Source organism: Lepidochelys olivacea (genome assembly GCF_965140295.1).
Source record: "Lepidochelys olivacea isolate rLepOli2 genome assembly, chromosome: 11".
In the NCBI taxonomy this organism is placed as follows: domain Eukaryota; kingdom Metazoa; phylum Chordata; order Testudines; family Cheloniidae; genus Lepidochelys; species Lepidochelys olivacea.
Window position 1 is genome coordinate 67,602,805 of NC_140421.1, and position 19,668 is coordinate 67,622,472.

The 19,668-nt window shown below is 38.5% G+C and overlaps 1 protein-coding gene across 6 annotated transcripts in view; it reads left to right on the forward strand.

Annotated features, from left to right (window-relative positions):
• SPAG16 (sperm associated antigen 16) overlaps positions 1-19,668 on the forward strand; it is a gene marked incomplete at its 5' end in the record, with an annotated part of 730,962 nt that overhangs the window by 26,672 nt on the left and 684,622 nt on the right. For all 6 annotated transcript variants that reach the window (XM_084643191.1, XM_084643189.1, XM_084643190.1 and 3 more), the window contains 4 exons: positions 3,536-3,673; positions 7,927-8,034; positions 12,967-13,084; positions 14,877-14,946. In XM_084643191.1, coding sequence (XP_084499317.1) covers positions 3,536-3,673; positions 7,927-8,034; positions 12,967-13,084; positions 14,877-14,946 — 434 coding nt within the window. The remainder of the gene's footprint in view (positions 1-3,535; positions 3,674-7,926; positions 8,035-12,966; positions 13,085-14,876; positions 14,947-19,668) is intronic.

Sequence of the window (19,668 nt, forward strand, 5' to 3'; positions counted from 1 at the left end):
AGAGGCCATGGCTGTACTTCTCGCACCATGTACCTGCCGGCAAATCTAACTGGGCATCAAAGGGTATCATGGTACACCTTGACTTGGGGGCAACTCATGTGAAGGGCTTGCCACACTGGGCCCGGATTTAATAATGGCTGTTCATAGTGTGCCCTACTCATACGCTTAATTTAGATGGGATAAATTCATTAATACTTTTCCAGCTATTAGATTAAACAAGGTCTATACTTTGGTGGTATGCAGCTTAGTTTCATTTGAGATTTTGAGTTTTGTTTGAATATGAAACATGAAGTTGTGAAACACCAAAGAATGAACTTGTGTCTAAGGTGCTGGACTGGGGCTCGGGAGATCTGGTATTAATTCATGGTTTTGCCAGGCACTTCCTTTGTGACTTAGACCTACAATTTCAAAAGCTATCATTAATTTTGGGTGCCCATCCTGAGACATCCAGGGCCTGAATTTTTCGGATGCACTGATTAGCCATGACTCCAGATCAGCCATGACTCTTGAAAATGAGGCCATTAGACCATAATCTCGGTATACATTGCTCTTCCCTTGTTTAAAATGGACATAATGTTCCTTGAAATCCAATGAGAGTTCTGATTAAAAATGAAAGTACAGTATGGTCCTGATTGATTTTTTGGGTGGGAATTTTCAATAGCGTGTAAATGTCTTAAGAACACAAGTTCTATTAAATCACTTAAATACATTTGAAAATATCACTCTTGTTGGAGAATGTTGAGAATGAATATATATATTAGTGTCATAGATAATTTTAGATGCAACCAAGATAATGAGACCAATTGTTCTCTTCCTCTACCTCTACTCAAACTGAAAAAGGGAGCTCTAAGATTCATTTTTACCTCACCAGAAAGCAGGGAAAAATGGGTTTCTTAGAATGATTTCTAAATATTTCAGGTCTTCCTCAAGCCATGAGAATGAAAAGTTAATACAACTAGATAGAAAGTGCATAGAGGAAAAAGACCAGTGAGTGGAGTAATCTGATATTACACTGCTTATTAACTGAAGGAAGAGAAAGAGGTTCATATTAAACATTATCTTTCCTTTGGTACTCTGACTCCCTTCCCCACTGGATTAGAAAGCTACTCTGTGTGGTTACTGCCAAGATTTCTAGTGCTAAATGAAAAAATAATGAGGAAAAGGGGAAGCCTTGCCTTGTGCTGCATGGCAAACTTAAAAGACCAGGACAAAATGGAGGTTTGAGAGTTAAAATAAGCTGTTTAGTGCCATCTTAAAGTTCATCCTGAAACATGGTTTTCACAATATAAAATGCAAGTATTAACAAACTAGATTATCCAATGTTTTATTAGCATCAAATGACAAGACCATACATGGTCTGAGATTGCTTTTGGCAAAAAGAGCCCTTGATTTTAATGAGAGCTTTACTTAAACAATGAAATGATATGGTCATAGTTCCTTTGTAGGATAACTTGGGTAGTGTGGTTAGCCTACCTGATATCAAAAGCTTATTTTGGGTATGAAAACTAAAAGTGATGCTAGTGTTAATTTTAGCTTTGGTTAAATACTATTGAATATTTTCAAAGATAACACAAATCCCATCACTTTTCTGATGGTAAAAAGATGCATGAGTGACCGTCTCATTCCTAGCTATGAATGGCAGTGCCTACTCCTCTGAGGAACCGTGGGTAACCCAGAAGTCACAGATAAGCAATTGACTTAGGCAGAGCACATACACATGGAAACAATAATTTCTAACATTCACCTTCATCCTTTGAAACTTTACTCCCATTGGAAACAGCCATATTTTTTTTCAATTGCTGAGATAGCTGATCTAGATGGTTTACACCCCTTGTAGGATGGTCTACAGAACTTCTAGCTTTCTCAAATGTGTTTTATTGATCTGAAAACCATAGCAATGTTGCAATTATTCATTTGAAACCTGCTGTTTGGGTCCAGTTCAGGAGCTAGTGTACAGTATATCCTTCCTAGTTTTAATTTCGGCTGCTGTTGCCAGGCATACTAACTGCATAAAACAGATTCATAAAAAGTATATTTGCCTTTTTGGTGCAGCAAAACATGCTGTTATGATTTCCACTAGCAAGTTCAGCCCCAACATATCTTTCTATGGCAATCAGGTTTGGTAGACCCAAGGATTCTAGGATAGATCCTCAACTGGTGTAAATTGATGCAGCTCCATTGAGCTGATGCTGAGCTGTTGTAATTTGGCACAGCTCCTTGGAGCATAGTTTCACTGACCTCAAAAGAACTATGGCAACTTACACCAGCTGAGGATCTGCTCCGCTGTCCCTGAGAATGGAGTCAGGTTACCCAGTCAGATCCAAGAAAGCAATGTACTGTACCTCTGTGCACTAGGGAGGACTCTCTGTGGCTGTGGAACCTAGGAAACTTCTTTACAACCTCTACTGGTACAGAGGCACCTTGGGTTAACTGGGGCCCATAGGATCTTGAGTTTGTGTATGGATGTGTTTTTTAAAAGTCTTGGCAAATCTTGAAGTTCATATTCTCTCCTAGCTCAGCTAGAACTCTGACAGAAGCAAACACGTAGGAGATACTGTTCTCGTGGATAGCATCATCTATCTTTTCATAGTGTCAGCAAGCCAAAGTGGAATTTGCCCTTCTGCTGGGTGATTCTATATTTCCGGTAACAACGCACCCATGAGCTGAATTGCTCTAAAGAGTTGGAGGTTTAGACTGGGTAAAGTCATAGACACTGTTGCAAGAATGACTGAGAGGCTGCATGAGTACTATGCAAATGTACGTGGCTGCCTAAGAAGCACTGTTCACTGCCTAAGGTATGGCTCGGTCTGCAATTGTGGAGCACGGAACAGGTTATAGAGTTCTACATCACAGAAGCTCGTAGGCTCAAGATTTGGCCGGCTAGTAACAAAAATGTATAAATATCACATTGAACAATGGGAAATGTGTTTGTGATTAGCTGATTCCAAAATAATGAAGGAGAAAAATGTAATACTGATATGAAAGAGTGCTATTAGTAAAATGAAGGACAAGATGTTTATGGGGACATTTTTCCAGGTAAACTATGAGTTCCATGCTTGGGACAATTGATAGGGTCATTCATCCACATATTCCATAGCTTTGTTTGAGTCCTAGAGGCCTTCAGAAAAACAAGCGTGTTAGAGACTACATGACCTAAAAGGACTGTGTGTATCTTTGGAAACTGCTACTTTTAAAGGGGTACAATTTGAGGTGAATATTTTTTCTTTAAGCTTTCTTTTGAAAGCATAGACCAGAAGAAAGGCAGGAAAAGAACAATTGTTGAGGTTAAGGCAGTATGCCTCAAATAAGATGTGTTTTAAATGTTATGAAAAAATGCTAAAATGAAGGGGACCAAAATAGGGCATAACATAGAGTGGTAATATCACTAAGTCTGAGTATAAATGAGAATTTTTGATCAAGGCTGCTTTGTGTGTTAGTGATTATAGTTAATGTAAACATGAACATGGGAAGGAAAACACTGGGGAGGGGGTAAAGGAACTTAAAGTAAAACGTCTACCCATTTATATTATTCTAGGTATGAACTGATGCAGAAAGGTGCAATTGAATGTAAAGATATTGGATTTGTCCCAGATATGTACACCTACAATCAGCATTTGGAGATGGAGAACAGAAGATTAAAGAAGGAATTGGAAAACTATAAACTGGCTGCCAGGTATGTTAGTTTTAAAGGCATGCTACTGCCTCCTTTTTTAAACAGCAAATGCTCCAGATAAAATAAAATCAAACTCCTTATGGAATTAATACATTTCTATTTTCTCTGTGCCTCTGCACATTCTCACTTATGGATGAGGTGCTGAATGAAATTGCCAAATATCTCTCAGCTCTGTCTAGAGAGCTGAGTCTGAATTTCTTTTGTGTCAGTTTGTTTGGCTTTAGTTGATAATATTTTAAAATCCAATAGTCTCAACAAAATACTCCACAGGATTATGAAAATGTAATATGTAGGGATAGATGAAAAATTACCATATAATGCTATGCATCAAAATGCTACAAATTGTCATATTGCAACAAGTTGGCATGTAAAGGAGAAGAATAATTCCTTATTAAACACCTGATCCTGTAGTCCTTTCAAATGTAAAACTTCTATTGTTTTTAGGTTGTTTAGTAGGTAGGTGTGTAAATATATATGTTTACATTTATTGACTGTGTCTGTGCATATGGATCCACAGTAGCTGATTTTACAAGATACTCAGTAATTTACATTCAGACTGTATAATGGAGAGATGCAGCAGTGAGCTACACTGCAGTCTTTTTTTTGCTAACTCTTTTCTGCATTTGTGTTCAATGTTGAATTGCACTGACAACTAATGGGCTTTATTGGGAGATGAACTGTGAGTAAAACCATCCCTTTATTCTTCTGTGCAGCCTCCCTGAACCTTGGGGGTGGAGGAGAGAAGGGAGGACCAGGCAACTAGCTACTCCCATTTAAGTAGGTAGGGGAGGAATGACAAGCTGCAGTCAAAGAAAGAAAAGCAAAACCTTAGCCCTCTGAAATTTTTGTCCGTTTGCTGGTATCTTCTAAAGATTTTTCCTCTGTAGAAGAAAGAATGCTCCTCATTTGCACAGTGTAATAATGAACTTCTGGCTCATCAGGGTAGATCTTCAGCTGGTATAAATTGTCAGGTCCATTGACTGCAGTGGATTACTGACACTGTACATCAGCTGAGGCTCTATCCCTTACATCCCAAGTCCCAGTGCTGAGTGAAATATACTATACCACATATTTCATTTGAAGATTTCTATGATCAGCCTTTTTTCCCATTGGTGATACAAAGCTTTATTTTTCAATGCTTCCAGCTGAACATACTGGGGGAGTGCTGATTAGACGATAATACTCATTATACTCAGTGTATCAGACAGAAAGTTTTCATGGTGAGATGCATCGCTGTGAAATGTATTTGAAAATAGCTTCTAATTAAATTAGTTGCTTCTGAGCTTGCTGCTGTTGACAATCCTCTTGCTGAAAAGGGACATTAGTTGTGACACCACCAGTATGGGGGCCCAGTGTAAGAGACTGCAAACCAATTTCCTTCTGCTTTAATGTTGTTTAACTATCATGGGAAGAGTGATAGTGTCTAAAACTAAATCTAATTTTGTTGTTTTAATACAGTATGAAAATGATTGTACGGCAACTGTAGACACACTTATTAGATTCCTACCTGTTACTCAGACACATTTCACCATGGATTTTCAACATTTAAAAAGAAATTCTTGATCAGTTTCAATTCCTGTGCACAATAAATAATACATTTTTAATAGGCTGTCCAAAGTCTGAAAGCCTCTATCTGCCTACTGAAATAACTAGGGAAAACATTAAAAGAAATACAGCATGTGTGCAGAAATGCCCCTTCCACTCCAACAATACCTCCGCAAACATTAATTACCATGCAAAAACTTTGTTAAATTGAAATTTAGGCTTATTAATTTTAGGGAATTTTTTTTTAAAATGAAGTGTTCTAGTTCTAAAAATTAAACATTTGAAAGTCATGGAAATCAAACTTAAAATTGCGTTTATTTTGAAGACTGTAGAAATGTGGAGAGGAAAAAAACCCAAACTATCTTCATTCTCCTTCTATCCCTTGTATTTTCCGGACACAATCCTAGGCTTTGTATAAATGAGTATAGTTCCATTGAAGTCAAGTTCTGATTGGTTGGCAAGGCAGTTGCTTTGTCTTCAGCTGTAACACTTCTTTTGCTATAGCAAGGATGTTGTCTCTAGCTGTATAGTGGACGAATAAGGAAATGCTGAAAACATGAACTCTGAAACAATGTATTTGAATACATTGATTTATTTGTTAATTTAAATCCATCTATTTAACTAACATATACATGGAGGGTTTGATCTCAGCTAGGGTAAAGCAGCAGAATTCCATTGTTCTGAGTGATGATTTACCCTTGCTGAAGATATGACCTTCTTTGTATATTAGTTACTTTTCAATCAAGTTGTATATCATGGTTTCAAAGCCAGTTGGAATATTAAATCTTGTTATCCTGGTGATGTGAGATGCCTCAAATCTCTTTAGGCTTTGGCCTTTGATTTCAGAGGAACCTCCAGTCTTATAATCCTGTGTTTTACTTGCAGCTGTAAATATTTTAAATCATTTCCCCTACTGTTTAAACAGAGGCTATGGACTGTGTGTGCATATCTCTAACGGTAATCAGATTTAATGTGCCCTTCACCACAGAGAACCCCAACCACTATGTATTGCAAAGAGTTATAAAATTTCTAGCGCCTCATGTGGTGGGAATGTATTCGGCAGCTGTGATGATTGCTGGATGTATAGATCTTTGATCTGTGTATGCATTGTAGTAATACTTACCAGTGAATACCAGAGCTTTAAATCTGATTACATTTACATGGTTTACAAACGTCGGTTAAACTAGCCTTACAGTGTCCATGTGAGGAAATCCATTATTCTTATTTTACAGATCAGAATCTAATCTACTTGTGGCACAAGAGATTAGGGTCCTGACTTTCAAAACTGTGCATACAGTTATATACCCTGTTTGCAGCTGAAGTCTGACTGTCAAAGTGTAAAACCTTCCTCAGAATTGATGATCATTTAAAAAAGAGAACCCTTGCTTGACTTCCTTCCCACTGCACCAAAAGCCCATACACATTTGCTTGCCTTTGCCACAGAGAAAAACACCTTTTTTTGTTTTATTATGTGCAGCACTTCATACAATGATATGTGCTGCATACAGTGTGTAGGTAAAGGCAAGACGTTGGTGTAAGTGAGAATGTGTGGTTTCTGAAAGGTTCCTCTTTATATTACAGATGGCTCAAAGTTTGACAATCCCAGCCTAGTTCTACAAATAGCCCTGCTTTTTTTCTCTAATTCTGTTTAGCTAACTGCTTGTGAAGGGAGCAAGACTGACAGCCCTTACACTAAAATCTCTGACATATGTACCCACCAAAAGGGATAGAATTGGCAATGCCACCAAGAGAGTGGGATCTGAACCACCTACCTACTTTGACCTGGAAGGATCATTTTCACAAAAATGGTCTTTGACAGCTAAGTCTTCAGTCTCTCATCTGAGTAGCATTGTGATGGTGTTCTTTTTTGAGCAGACACAGTTCAGGAGAAAGTAGATTGAGGCCACCAACTTTTTCTTCTCATTTCAGTCACTACCAGTCTGGGATGGATTTGAATCCATGATTTAGGGTTTCTCCACATCCCTGTAGTCCTAATCCCAGGGCAGTGTAAATAGCAGTGGCTACCGAAGTGCTGCACTGTAACCACACCTGCAGGATCCACAAGGGGAAACTAAAAGGTTTCTACTTAACGTATTCCTCTTCAAACAGGACTACAGTAATGTGAACAAGGAACCTCCTAGTTTGCCCCTGCGGCATCCACATGGAGGAGTTACAATGTAGCACACACTGCTATTCACAGAACTGTAGTCTCAATTACTGGACAATGTAGACATAGACTTAGAGTTAAAAATTCTGTATTCCATTATCCATCTCTTAAATCAGTCTCCCAAGTTCCTGTCTTCAAGAGATGGAATTACAAGTTTCACATTTCAGAGTAGCAGCAGTGTTGTTCTGTATCCGCAAAAAGAACAGGAGTACTTGTGGCACCTTAGAGACTAACAAATTTATTTGAGCTTAAGCTTTCATGGACTAAAACCCACTTCATCGATGCATGCAGTGGAAAATACAGTAGGAAGATATATATATACACACACACACACAGAACATGCAACAATGGGTGTGATCATACACACTATAACGAGTGATCAGTTAAGGTGAACTATTACCAAGCCTAATTTAATGGTGTCCAGTTTGCAAATTAATTCCAATTCAGCAGTCTCTCGTTGGAGTCCGTTTTTGAAGTTTTGTTGTTGTAATATTGCGACTTTTAGGTCTGTAATAGAGTTTGACATTGTGGTTTCATGCAGCAAAGCTAAGGAGGCTCTGCAAAAAATACAGAAAGAACGTGATTTCCATCGAATGCACCATAAGCGAGTGGCCCAGGAAAAAAACAGGCTCATTAGTGATATTAAAAGGTAAGCAAACTGATCTTTTTTTTTTTTTACTGTCATTTAACAGAAAGCTAAGTGAGTTTGAGTTGTTACTTGGCAATGTTATGTCATGGCTGAATTTTAAATTGTTAGACCAAAGCAGTTCTGGTAATTGGCAGTTCTGCCCATCCTTGAAAGCCGAGAAATGATAACCTAGGCCTCTAAAATTCAAATGTCTCCAGCGTTTCAGAAATTGGAGGAAACCTCCTGGGATGCAGAGAAAGGAGACATACATACATAGACTTATTTTTGGTACATAAAGCATGTAACGTTCCTTGACTGTCAATTCCTTTTTTTTTTCATGGTGATTGAACAAGCTCACTTATTTGTTTCAACTTGAGTTAGATACAACTAAATCAATCTTCTTTTTTTAAAATGTCATTAGTTCTTGTTCTTGACAGTTGTTGTCTATGAGTTGAGCTAATCTGTAGAATGTCATGATCTGCTTCTTTTTGTTTCTTTTGGGCATTTTTGCTGTACTAATGTATACAAAAAACTGCATAGTTGTAACTTTTATCATCTCTGCTTTCCATGTTGCCTTCCTTCCTTTGAAAGAAAGGATTTCATTTTGACTAGCTTTTTTTTTTAAGCTACATTTGTATTTTAGAGAAGGATCAGTAGGCCCTCTTGATAGGTAGAATGGAGGAGAAGGATTGGAAATATATAAAAGCAAATAGTACTTTGCACCTAAACAGCATCTTTCATATGAACAGCTCAAAATGTTTCCCAAAAGGCAGGTGATATTTATGGTAGTCTGGAGTGCAATCCTATTCAGTGCGGGGCTGGGTCACCACTGAAAATTTAGGTGCCTCACTGTACTTTGCTGTTGTAGCTTCCAATTTTGTCCAGCAACTCTTAGTTTGTCAGCAGCACACCAGCCACCCTTTGGCTTCCAACAGCTTTGGCTACTACTTGCAGGGTGATCCCCAACACACACTCCTGGTCCTGAATTTCCCCCCGGAACATGTGTTCTGTACTGTCCAGCTCTCTCCAGGACAATTCAAATATTTTTAGATCCATTGCCCCTGTAAGGAAACAATATACAACAATTTGCTACTTTAGTTGGAGTTACCCAAATAATTCACAACACTAGATTGGTTCTGATTAAAGAATAAAACAAATTTATGTAACTACAAAGAGAGGTATTTAAGTGAGTACAATTACAAGGCATTAAAGTCAGAATTGGTGACGAGCAATTAAGAGAAAATGCTTTCTTATTAACTAAATTTAACAAACCAGACTTGGTGCAAGGTAAAATTCTTACTACATACTCTCAGCAACAGGGCTGACCAAATTGCAGGGCAGGATCTTTTCCAAAGTCAAATGGCTGCTTCCTTCGTCATCTTAGGTGAAAAAGAAAGAGAGATAGGTAGGGAGGGAAGCTTTGGGGTGTTCTTGCCCCTCACTTTTTATAGTCAATTCCCCCTGTGAAATGCATTTTCCTGCAGGTTACCCCTAGATAAAATTCCTTCCTGCTGTGAGGATGGAGACTAGGAGTCTCATGGTGAAAAAGGATCAATGCTGTTGTTTGTTAAAGTGTAGATCGATGTGTTACTGATCCCTTTCTTTGCCAAAAAATGACCACTTAGCAGGTGATTGTCAACTTTGACATCTGACTAGAGGCACCAGCTTGGTGTGTTTTTTTTTTTTTTTTCCTTTAAGAAACAGGTTTATCCACTCCCCAGATTTGTCTGGTAACCACATTTGTCATAATTTCAGATTATGTTAATAACTTTACATATAATGTTGCTACATACATTTCACCATGATATTATTTACCAGTGAGTTATTAGTTTTCAAATGATACCTCACAAGGCATATTTTCTACAAGTATCATTGCAGTAATGTGTAGGGAGTGAATATAGGCGAGCATTTTGGTCACAATATTATTCCCATTTTACATATGGAGAAGCTGAGGCACAGAATGGTTGAGTGAGTAATTCAAGGCCAAACAACGTGTCAGTGGCAGATTTGGAAATTTCGCACTGGTCTTGTGGCTCATAGCCCTATGTTCTAACCGATAGACAACAAAATATCCGATAAAGCAGGAAGATGTTTTTAAAAGTAGCTTTAAGATACGAGTGGGAAACAAATACTTTGGTGGAGCTTCAATATTGTCAAAGAATTTGTTGAAGAGATCTGTGAGCATCACATTACATACCTTCTTGCAGGTGCTGTATTACAGCTGACAAAGTAACTTTGTCCCATCGAGTTCTGTGTGAAGTGCCTTGGAGTGATCTATGATACCTTATCACTGTGTGGCTAAAGTTCATGGGTTGAAGTCTGGCCCTAGATTTTTTTTAATTTATTTTATCATTATTACCATATATGAACTTTCCATAGAAGTATTTAATCCTATTTATTACCTTCAAAAGACCCATTAGTGTTTGGTCGATCTCTTATCATTTTCTGTGTGTTAATTCTGTTCAAAGTCTAAACGAATGGTAATTATATATTATAAAATCTATTTGATATTGATGTAAGGCTGTCTGTCACTGTATTCATTCAAAGGATTTCTAATACTTTACTCCTCCATGCCTCTAACGCTGGGGATCCATTATTTTCCAAAAATGAGCATCTGGCTGCTAGTGGTAATTGTGTAGCTAATGTGTCCTTTTCAGAAGCAATAACCTCCTTTGGGCTGTGACCTAATAGAACAGGTTCTCTGGGTGGTCTAAATTTTAGTTACCTTGAAAATTTCTATGTACCATTTTCATCGCAATCACTATCATTTTAAGGTATGTTTGCACTTATGGTGGCCTGTAGCGTACGGATGCTGCATGCGCAGCTAGCATGGGTATAAATAGCAATGTAGATGGTGAGACACTGCTTAGGTGATAGGGCCCTACCCACCTGAACCCTAGGGTATATCTCCTACATGGCTCTCTACTTGCCCGAACAGTGCCTGCCATGTCTCCACTGCTATTTTTAGCAACGTTGTGTCCTGCTGCCTCCCACTTGCTGGAGCCTTTCTCTGCTGTAGTGAAAGACTCCAGCAGCAGGGAAAGGTTCCGGTCATGCCCCACTACTGGAGCCCTCCATGCTTCCTCCCCCTTCTGGAGCCTTTCACTGCCACATGTAGCTACACACTGCAGTGAGTAGGGATGCTGCCTGCCTTTCATTGCAGCATGTAGCTATGTGAACCCTACGCACCATCCCAAGTGTAAACAAAGTCCTAGGTCATTCCCACCATATATAGAGAGAGGTCCCTAATTCCTCCACATCATCTTCTGCAGGATTTATGATTTCCTTTTTTGTATATTATCCTTATTTTAAATGGAGGGAAGTACTATTGGTAAAGTATTGTGTAGTAATTTTCCTTAATGATTAAACAAATAGATGAGCTATTGGCTTTCCTCTGGATATTTTCCCATTGTTACAAAGTGATATCTGGTTTTTAGATCAATTTTTCTACCAAGGTAGTCTTATCTTCTAAATCAGTCAGTAACAAGTTGTTGTACCTTGGGAATCAGGCCCTTTTGAGGTGGTCTTTTCATTAATTAGTCTTTCTATCCTTGTTAATAGTCTCCTGAAACTTGAGCTTTCTACCTGGGATTTGAACTGCTTTGGGTGCAAATAAACCCAAACTGTTATATGAATATTCCCTATGAGTTCTTTAGTATTAATTTCCATAATTTCATCATTACATAATAGCTGCTGCTCCTGGGAACTTTGTGCTCCTCTGCCTTTGCTAGTATTACCTGCCATTCTTTGCTGTCCAAGGTTAGGTTACTGACCAATACATCTATACCGCAAAACCAAAAAAAGCAAAAAAAAACTTGCCAGCAAATCTCAGAGCCCAGGTCCACTGACTCAGGCTTGTTGGGCTCATGTTATGGGACTAAATATTTCAGTGTAAATGTTTCCCCTTGGGTTGGAGCCTGGACTCTGAGACTCACCCACCCTGGATGGGTTTCAGAGTCCAGGGGCCAGCCCAAGTGGAAATGTCTACACTGCTATTTTTAGGCTTGTAGTGTGAGTCCCAGGAGCCCAAGTCAGTTAACCAGGGCTCTGAGATCCACTGCTGCAGGGATCTGTGGTGTTTTTTTTTTTTTTGTTTGGGCGGGGGGTGGGGTTACGTTGTAGGTGATCACCAATCAACAGTGATAATTCTTTAGAATCTCTTCCTTGAGTGGATCAATTTTAAAACAAGCTTTGGGCCAAATCCTGGGGTTGCAGATGTTAATTAAGTACCTCTCAACACCTTTCATGATTTTGGCTGACTCACATTTATATGCATTTTAACTTTACAGTCTATCTTACTGCAAGAAAACTCCCAGTTTTGTCTTTTTGCCAGCATTCTGGCAAAACACAATATACTTGAAGTTGTTAATTTGTTGTGTATTGAGCTGAACAATTTCTCCTGAAAAATAAAGCATTCTCATACTTTGATTCATGAGTTGGTATGGGTGACTTAGCTTCTTGTTAATTTGATGAAGGGATCCAAATGTAGTTTCTACTGTAATTAATGCTACAAAATTTTATATTGTAGCTGATTTCTCTAAATTAGTAGCCTACTTGGTTGTCAAATCCTATCTGCATTTTTCTTTCTCCTAATGAAATAACATCCATCTACAAGAAGGAAGCAAAGATTAATAAAGTTTAATGTATGTAACAAATTTAAAGTATTTTGAAGATTAGGGGAGTTGCTGAAAACAGAAAACAAAACTGGATAGATTACTTCAAAAGGTTTTGGTGGCAGGATATACAGATCCTATTACTGAAAAACTGATATATACTTATTTTTTTCCTTGGCACTCCAGCGGGGTGGTTGCATGCTAAGTAACACTAGCTGTGTTTTGACCTTCCTACATTTTATTCTTCTCTATAGTACATGGGGAAAAAGTTATTTAGGTGGAAATTGCTGATTTAACTCAGTCATCCTTTAAAATACATTTTGGCTTTTATTGTTCATAGGCTGAAGGCACATTATGCATCATATGAGCCAATGTTGAAGCAGTTGACTGAAAAATACCAGACTATACTGAGACAGAAAATGCTAACCAGCTTGGAGAGAGACAGAGCAGTTGGTCAGGTAAAAACATGGTCAACTACACTAGCAGAAACATAAAAAGAAAAGGAGTACTTGTGGCACCTTAGAGACTAACCAATTTATTTGAGTATAAGCTTTCAGGAGCTACAGCTCACTAGGCAGCTGATTCATATTTTTTCTTTAAATAAGAGTAGGATAGATTATTTCTGAGTTTCATGTGACTATTTACAAATACTTTTGAAGTTTTTATAGGAATCTTGATGCTTTAGTTTAATGTACCCAGACAGAATATTAAAGTCATATCTGCCTTCAAGTGCCCTGCTGATGTTGTGTAGCTGAAGAGACAACGTTTTATTAATGGTTTAAATTGGAAGTACTTACAATTAGCTCAGTATCAGTGAGACAAAATCACTAATACAGACTGGAATTTGTCCTCCCTAATAGGCCAACCTTAAGTTGAACAGGGCCTTTACTTGGGCGAAGGACTGTGTTAAATTATCAACAGGAATGGGCGTACTGGAATCTTCTTTTTAATCATTCTTTCAGCTTTCATATTTGTGAATGAAACATCAGAGAACTATGACCTAGTCAGAGGACTTACACTGAAACTTTATCAAAGTACTATAATTTTGATGATCTATTAATCCTTAGAGCCCTGCAAATCTGTGGATATCTGCAGACATCTGTGGACCATGTTTGTGGATTGTGGATCAGATATGGATACAAGTATTATATCCACGCAGGGTTCTCGTTATCCTTTATGGATACTGCACAGGAAACCATCCTTAAAGGTTATTAGCTGCCCCAATAGTTTTAATTAAATATTGTCAGTCAAAAAGCTTTAAAGAAAGGTATGTCAATTTATCTCCAATAGTTTCAGGTACTTCAAAACATGCCTGTAGAGATGCAGTATCCATAAGCTTCTAAGATCTAAGCCTTCTAAGATCATTGCAAACCTTCAAATAATTTAGCTCAGATGCTAGAGAATTAAACAGTGCATTTTTCTACTTGGGAATGATCTTAAAACTCTTGCTTCCTGAAGTAGTAGGTACAAGAGACAGACACCTTTGTACTTCAAATGGAGAGATAAAGATTGTGTTTTGCTCGTCCCTGGCCCTTTTAGTTTCATCTGATCTATAGATTGGTGTAGATGATATCTTGCCCCTTTAGCACAGGGATGGGTTGAGAACAAATGTCTACATGAAGGAAAATGTCTTGGAGGAAAAGAAGGGTTACGGCCAATACATTGACACCCAGAGGAAGGGATCAATCATTTTAAATGCATAATAAGATTTATCTTGCAAAATCATCCTCTGGTGCAAAGAAAATGAAAGATCTTATACATGACCGGTCAGTTTACCACCTACTAGGCTACTAGAATGACAGGCATGCCTTAATTTACAGTACCATATTGTGTGATCAGTTTTATTGTGACAATGCTATGGGCCATATTGTGTCATCAGGTTAACTTTTAATTCAATGAGAAATTATGATTACAAGTTGATGTCACAATATGGCCATAACATTATCTATATTTGATTGTTTTAATAAATATGCAAAATTCCCACCAGAAATTCTGGATAGATTATTTTATATCGTTGGATTAAATATTTTAAAAATGAGTTATATTCAAGCCATTTCTTGAAAAGGAATGGAGTGAGATGAGTAATTTTAAAATAGTTATATAGTTAAACAGAGATCTCAAGTTAGATAAATCAGTAATTGCACATGGTATTTACTGCTTATTTATTCATGTGTGTTCTGTCTTCTGTACTGATAGTTATAGGGTACAAAAGCAAAGTCCTCATAACTGTTCTTTATTTTTACTCTTTAGGTTACAGGTTTACAAGCTACATTACAAAATTTAGAATCTGGGCGTGCCATTGAGATCCCTGTGACTGGAGGTAAAACATTCTGTTAAATGTGCACAGACTCTGAGACAGGCATTTAGTTTAATTCAGAACCTTATATAATACAAAGTTTGAAATAAAGTGGAACCTTGATTTTACAAACACCAGTCTTGTGAACAACAAGTTATACAAACCATTTGTCCAGGTGGGGAAAAAGATAATCACATAATAAAAGGATGTCATTGAAGAACAAGTCAACATCCCTTCACATTCCAGTGCTTTCAAGGCATTGAAAATTGCCTTGCAGTGGTTTGAAGGACAAGAAGAAAGTGATGCAATGCATCATACTGCAACTTATGCACGATACCAACTGTAATTTTAAGAAGCTCAGTTTAGTTTTATGAACTCCTCAATCCCCAATTAGTTCATAAAATAGTGGTTCTACTGTCCTTGCATTTAATATGTGTTACTAGCTGTTTTAGTGACAGCTACAAACTAAGGATTCAGTTTTGTAGTTTTATCACTGAATACTTATTCTCACATTTAGTTCTACTGAGGACAATGAAATTACACATATCAGTAAGGACTACTTTGCCTGAGTAAGCGTGGTGGGATCATGACCTAGAAACCTAACTTTGGATCTGATTCTGCTATCTGGTTCACTGTGTAGAACATAAGCAGGAGAGCAGTCTCCTCTAACTCAGTGTAAGGTTGGCAGAATTTGATGTCCTGAGAGCTTTTAAAAATTCTGGTATTGTAGAGCTCAACAACTCATTCTAGCATATTGATCTTCAGCGGAGGCCTTTAATAATACAGGATATATAATACCTTCTGGAATAACACCTATATCTGTATCTAAAAGAAGTACTTACCCTGTAATTTTGACAAAAGGAAGAAATTAGTGTAAATATTCAGTGATTTTTTTTTTTGTAGCATCCTGTGTGAAAAATGTCCTTTTAGGTGCTTTATATCCCATGCTGTGCTTTTTAAAATTACTTCAGGGGAAACAAGGTCTGGAAAGAACTAATAGCCAAATCTTCAACTTTTTGGTTTTTCGAATTCCTGTATTTGAGTGAAGGGGACAGCAAGTATTTCCCTAAACTATTGAGATGACTTTTATTTAACTCTTAATGCAGACATTACAGCAGTCCTCTTCTTCACTGCCATAAATCCCTTCCCTTTTGGTCATGGTTTGGTTTGTGACTCTTGATTTAAAGGATGCATATTTTCACATTTCAGTTTGTTGCAGTGACGCTGAACACCCCTGTATCTACACCCTACATACCGTTGTAATAATCTTTGTAAAAAAATGCTGTGTGAGGTATCATTTGAAAATAATAACTTACTGGTCAATAATATTGTGGTGAAATGTATGTAGCAATATTATAAGTGAAGTTATGAATTTCCCTGTATAATACTAGCACACATTCAAAACCACACAGCCCTTCCTAGGTAAAAGTTGTTAAACAGGTCTATTATAAACATAGGGGTGTGCATTTACCTCAATTGACATGTAAGTAGTAAACAGGATACTAAAGGCAGTGGGGGAAGAGGATAGTTCTGTTCTCAATGGTAGCAGATGACAGAACGAGGAGTAATGGTCTCAAGTTGCAGTGGGGGAGGTTTAGATTGGATATTAGGAAAAACTTTTTCACTAAGAGGGTGGTGAAACACTGGAATGCGTTACCTAGGGAGGTGGTAGAATCTCCTTCCTTAGAGGTTTTTAAGGTCAGGCTTGACAAAGCCCTGGCTGGGATGATTTAACTGGGAATTGGTCCTGCTTTGAGCAGGGGGTTGGACTAGATGACCTTCTGGGGTCCCTTCCAACCCTGATATTCTATGATTCTATGATTCTATAGCAGGAAGAGAACAATTTGGATTTCAGCAAACACAAAGGTGGGACAGAAAAGCTCCTGGAGCTTCCTTCACCATTAGACTCCATATTGCCACCTTTACTGCTTGAATGAGCTTTACTTTGAAGGGTAACCCTCAGAAGAATCCACTTCAAAGGTTCACTGGACTGTTAACATGGGGTTCTTTGCCCCTTTCTTTATCTCTTTCACCTAAGAAGACAAACACACCAACATCTTTAGACCTCTTGGAGAGATCCTGACCAAAGTCATTCACTGTCTTGCTGGAAGACTGTGGGTGAGAGGCCATCTTGAACAAAGCCTTGAACCAGAATTTGCTAGATTACATTTTAGACTTTTTTAGATGCATGTTTTCACTTGCATTTGCTTGTAACCATTTCTAACTTTTATACTTGAATTTATTTAAAATCCTGTCTTCTTTTGTTTTGTTTTATCTTTAATCTAAACCAATCCAGTGTTGTGTTTAAATGGAACTGTTTGATAACGCCTGTTAAAGTTGCAAACTGTTGACTTCTTACAGGGGCAACAGATCTTAATATCTGAACTGTCCCCTAGAGGCCTGGACAGTGCAGAACACATGTTTTGGGAAAATCTGGGACTGGGAGTGTGTTGGAGTCACCTTGCAAGTCATAACAAAGGTTGGTGGAAGCCAGAGTGTGACTGGTGCTTTTCTGACAGGCTGCTTGGGTCAGAGCTGCTGGGCTAGGGCTGCAGCTCTACACAGACACTCAGGGTGTGACTTGCATGCTGGTAGTCTGTTTTGTGAGTGGCCCAGGTTAGGACCTAAACCAGAAAAGCATTGTGAGGCATCCGGGGTTACAGGGGAGGTGGTGACAACCCGTCACTGCTCAGGATTGCACCCCAGAATGACAGTTGCTTTCATCACATACGTTCATTTAGTGGTGGTGGGTTGCCATTGCCAATATGAGGTGCTGCCATTTGGCTTCTCAACAGCACCCAGAGTTTCTACAAAATGCCTCTTTGTGGTAGTTTAGATGATTGGCTAATGAAGGTTGCTGTGTCTGAATACCTGTTAAGCCATATTAGCAGTTACAATCCATCTACTCTTGGACCTGGGTCTTCTCAACAATCAAATCAATGCTTAACTCACAGAATTGTGTTCATAGGTTCCACACTGGACTCAGTGGAAGAAAGAGCCTTTCTGCTGGAGGACAGGTCTCTGAGGTTGAGGGAGGTTATTCTCAATGCCGAGGAGTGTCTGACTTGAAGAGTAATCTTATTTCCTTGCTCTCATGGTGGCCACTACCTATGTAACTCCTTAGCCCAATGAGACCTGTGCAGCACTGGATGTCTCAGGTTTACTGTCCAAGTCCGGAACAATTTGCACTTGTGGGTCACCATACCTCCACACATCTTTCTTTCACTGGAGTGGTAATTAATGAGAACAAATGTCTTCAGAGGTGTCCAGTTTGATGCTCTGGCAGCATTGGTGATGTTAACTTCAGATGCGCCAAACGGTGGTGGGGGGGCACATCTGAATCATCGGGTGCTTCGAGGACATTGGTCTCATCTGGAAAAGATTCTGCACATCTGTGTGTTGGAGTTGAGAGCCATTTGTTTATCATTTATCAATCATTCTCTTTTCACATGCATGGAAGGATGGTGTAAGTAGTAATGGATAATAGTACTTCAATGTACTATGTCACCAAGCAGGGGGTGTGTGTTCACTTTTTTCTCCTCTTTGTGCAGAAGCAATAAGGTTATGGGATTGGTGCATCCTCCACTATGTGTTTCCAGTAACCCTGCATTTGCTGGGGGAGAGCAGTGTGACTGCAGAGTGTCTCAGCAGAGACATGTCTCAAACATGAGTGGTCCTTGAAGGATTAATTGGTTTACCACATACTTGCCAGAAGGAGTCGACCAGACTTGAACCTATTGGCAATAATGTGCAACAAGAAGTGTTGCCTTGTCTGCTCCAGAGCCAGCAGGGACAGCCAGTCTTTGTCAGATGCTTTTCTACAGCAGTGGGGAAGGAGCCTGCAGTATGACTTTTATCCCCTTTCCATTGATCCAGAAAATGGCAAGGATGGTACATAAGGACATGGTGAGGATGATGATCATTGTCCCAGTCTGGTCACACCAACAATAGTATACTGTGTCCTCCGACTGTCTAGCAGAGTCTCTGTGTGTCTTTCTCTGTCACTAGATCTCTTATCTGAACAGGAAGAGGTTTCTTCATCCCAACTGAGACCTCCCACACTGCATCTGATGGCTTGGGTGATCAACTGTATCTAATCTGAATCAGTCTACCAGACAACATTACAAATCAAAATGGACCAGATTTGTGACTTGGGATGACTAGGAAGGGCGTCTTTTCTGCTTCAGCATCCACGCCCTATGTTCTAGAGAATATTCCATCTTTTTAAAATATGAAGTGGTTAAGGATTCATTTGGTAACCATTTCTGCTTATCATACCTTAATTGCTGGTAATCACTGTGTTTAATACAATTAAGAGGCTTTATGAAGGGCTTATTTAATATGTATAGTCATTTGAGAGATCCTGTCCCTCTTGGATCTCAATTTGGCTCTAGCCATGCTGATGAAACTACCCTTTGAATCTTTTGCTGAGTGTTCCTTGCATTGTTTATCTATTACTTTATTGATATGCCATCTGCCAGAAGGTAAATGCTCTTGTGACTGACCCACCATTCATCATTTTTCATAAACGTAAGTGGTTCTTTAGCCTGACCTCAGGATTTTGCCAAAGGTGGGTTTCTGATTTTTATGTCAATCATTTCATTGATTTGGTGGGTTTTGTTTTTCAAAACCACGTTATAATAAGGGTGATTCAGCTTTACTTTGGATGAAAGACGAATCCTTGCTTATTATTATACAGAACTAAAAGGTTTTGTAAATCATCCAGATTGTTTTTGTTTTTATGCT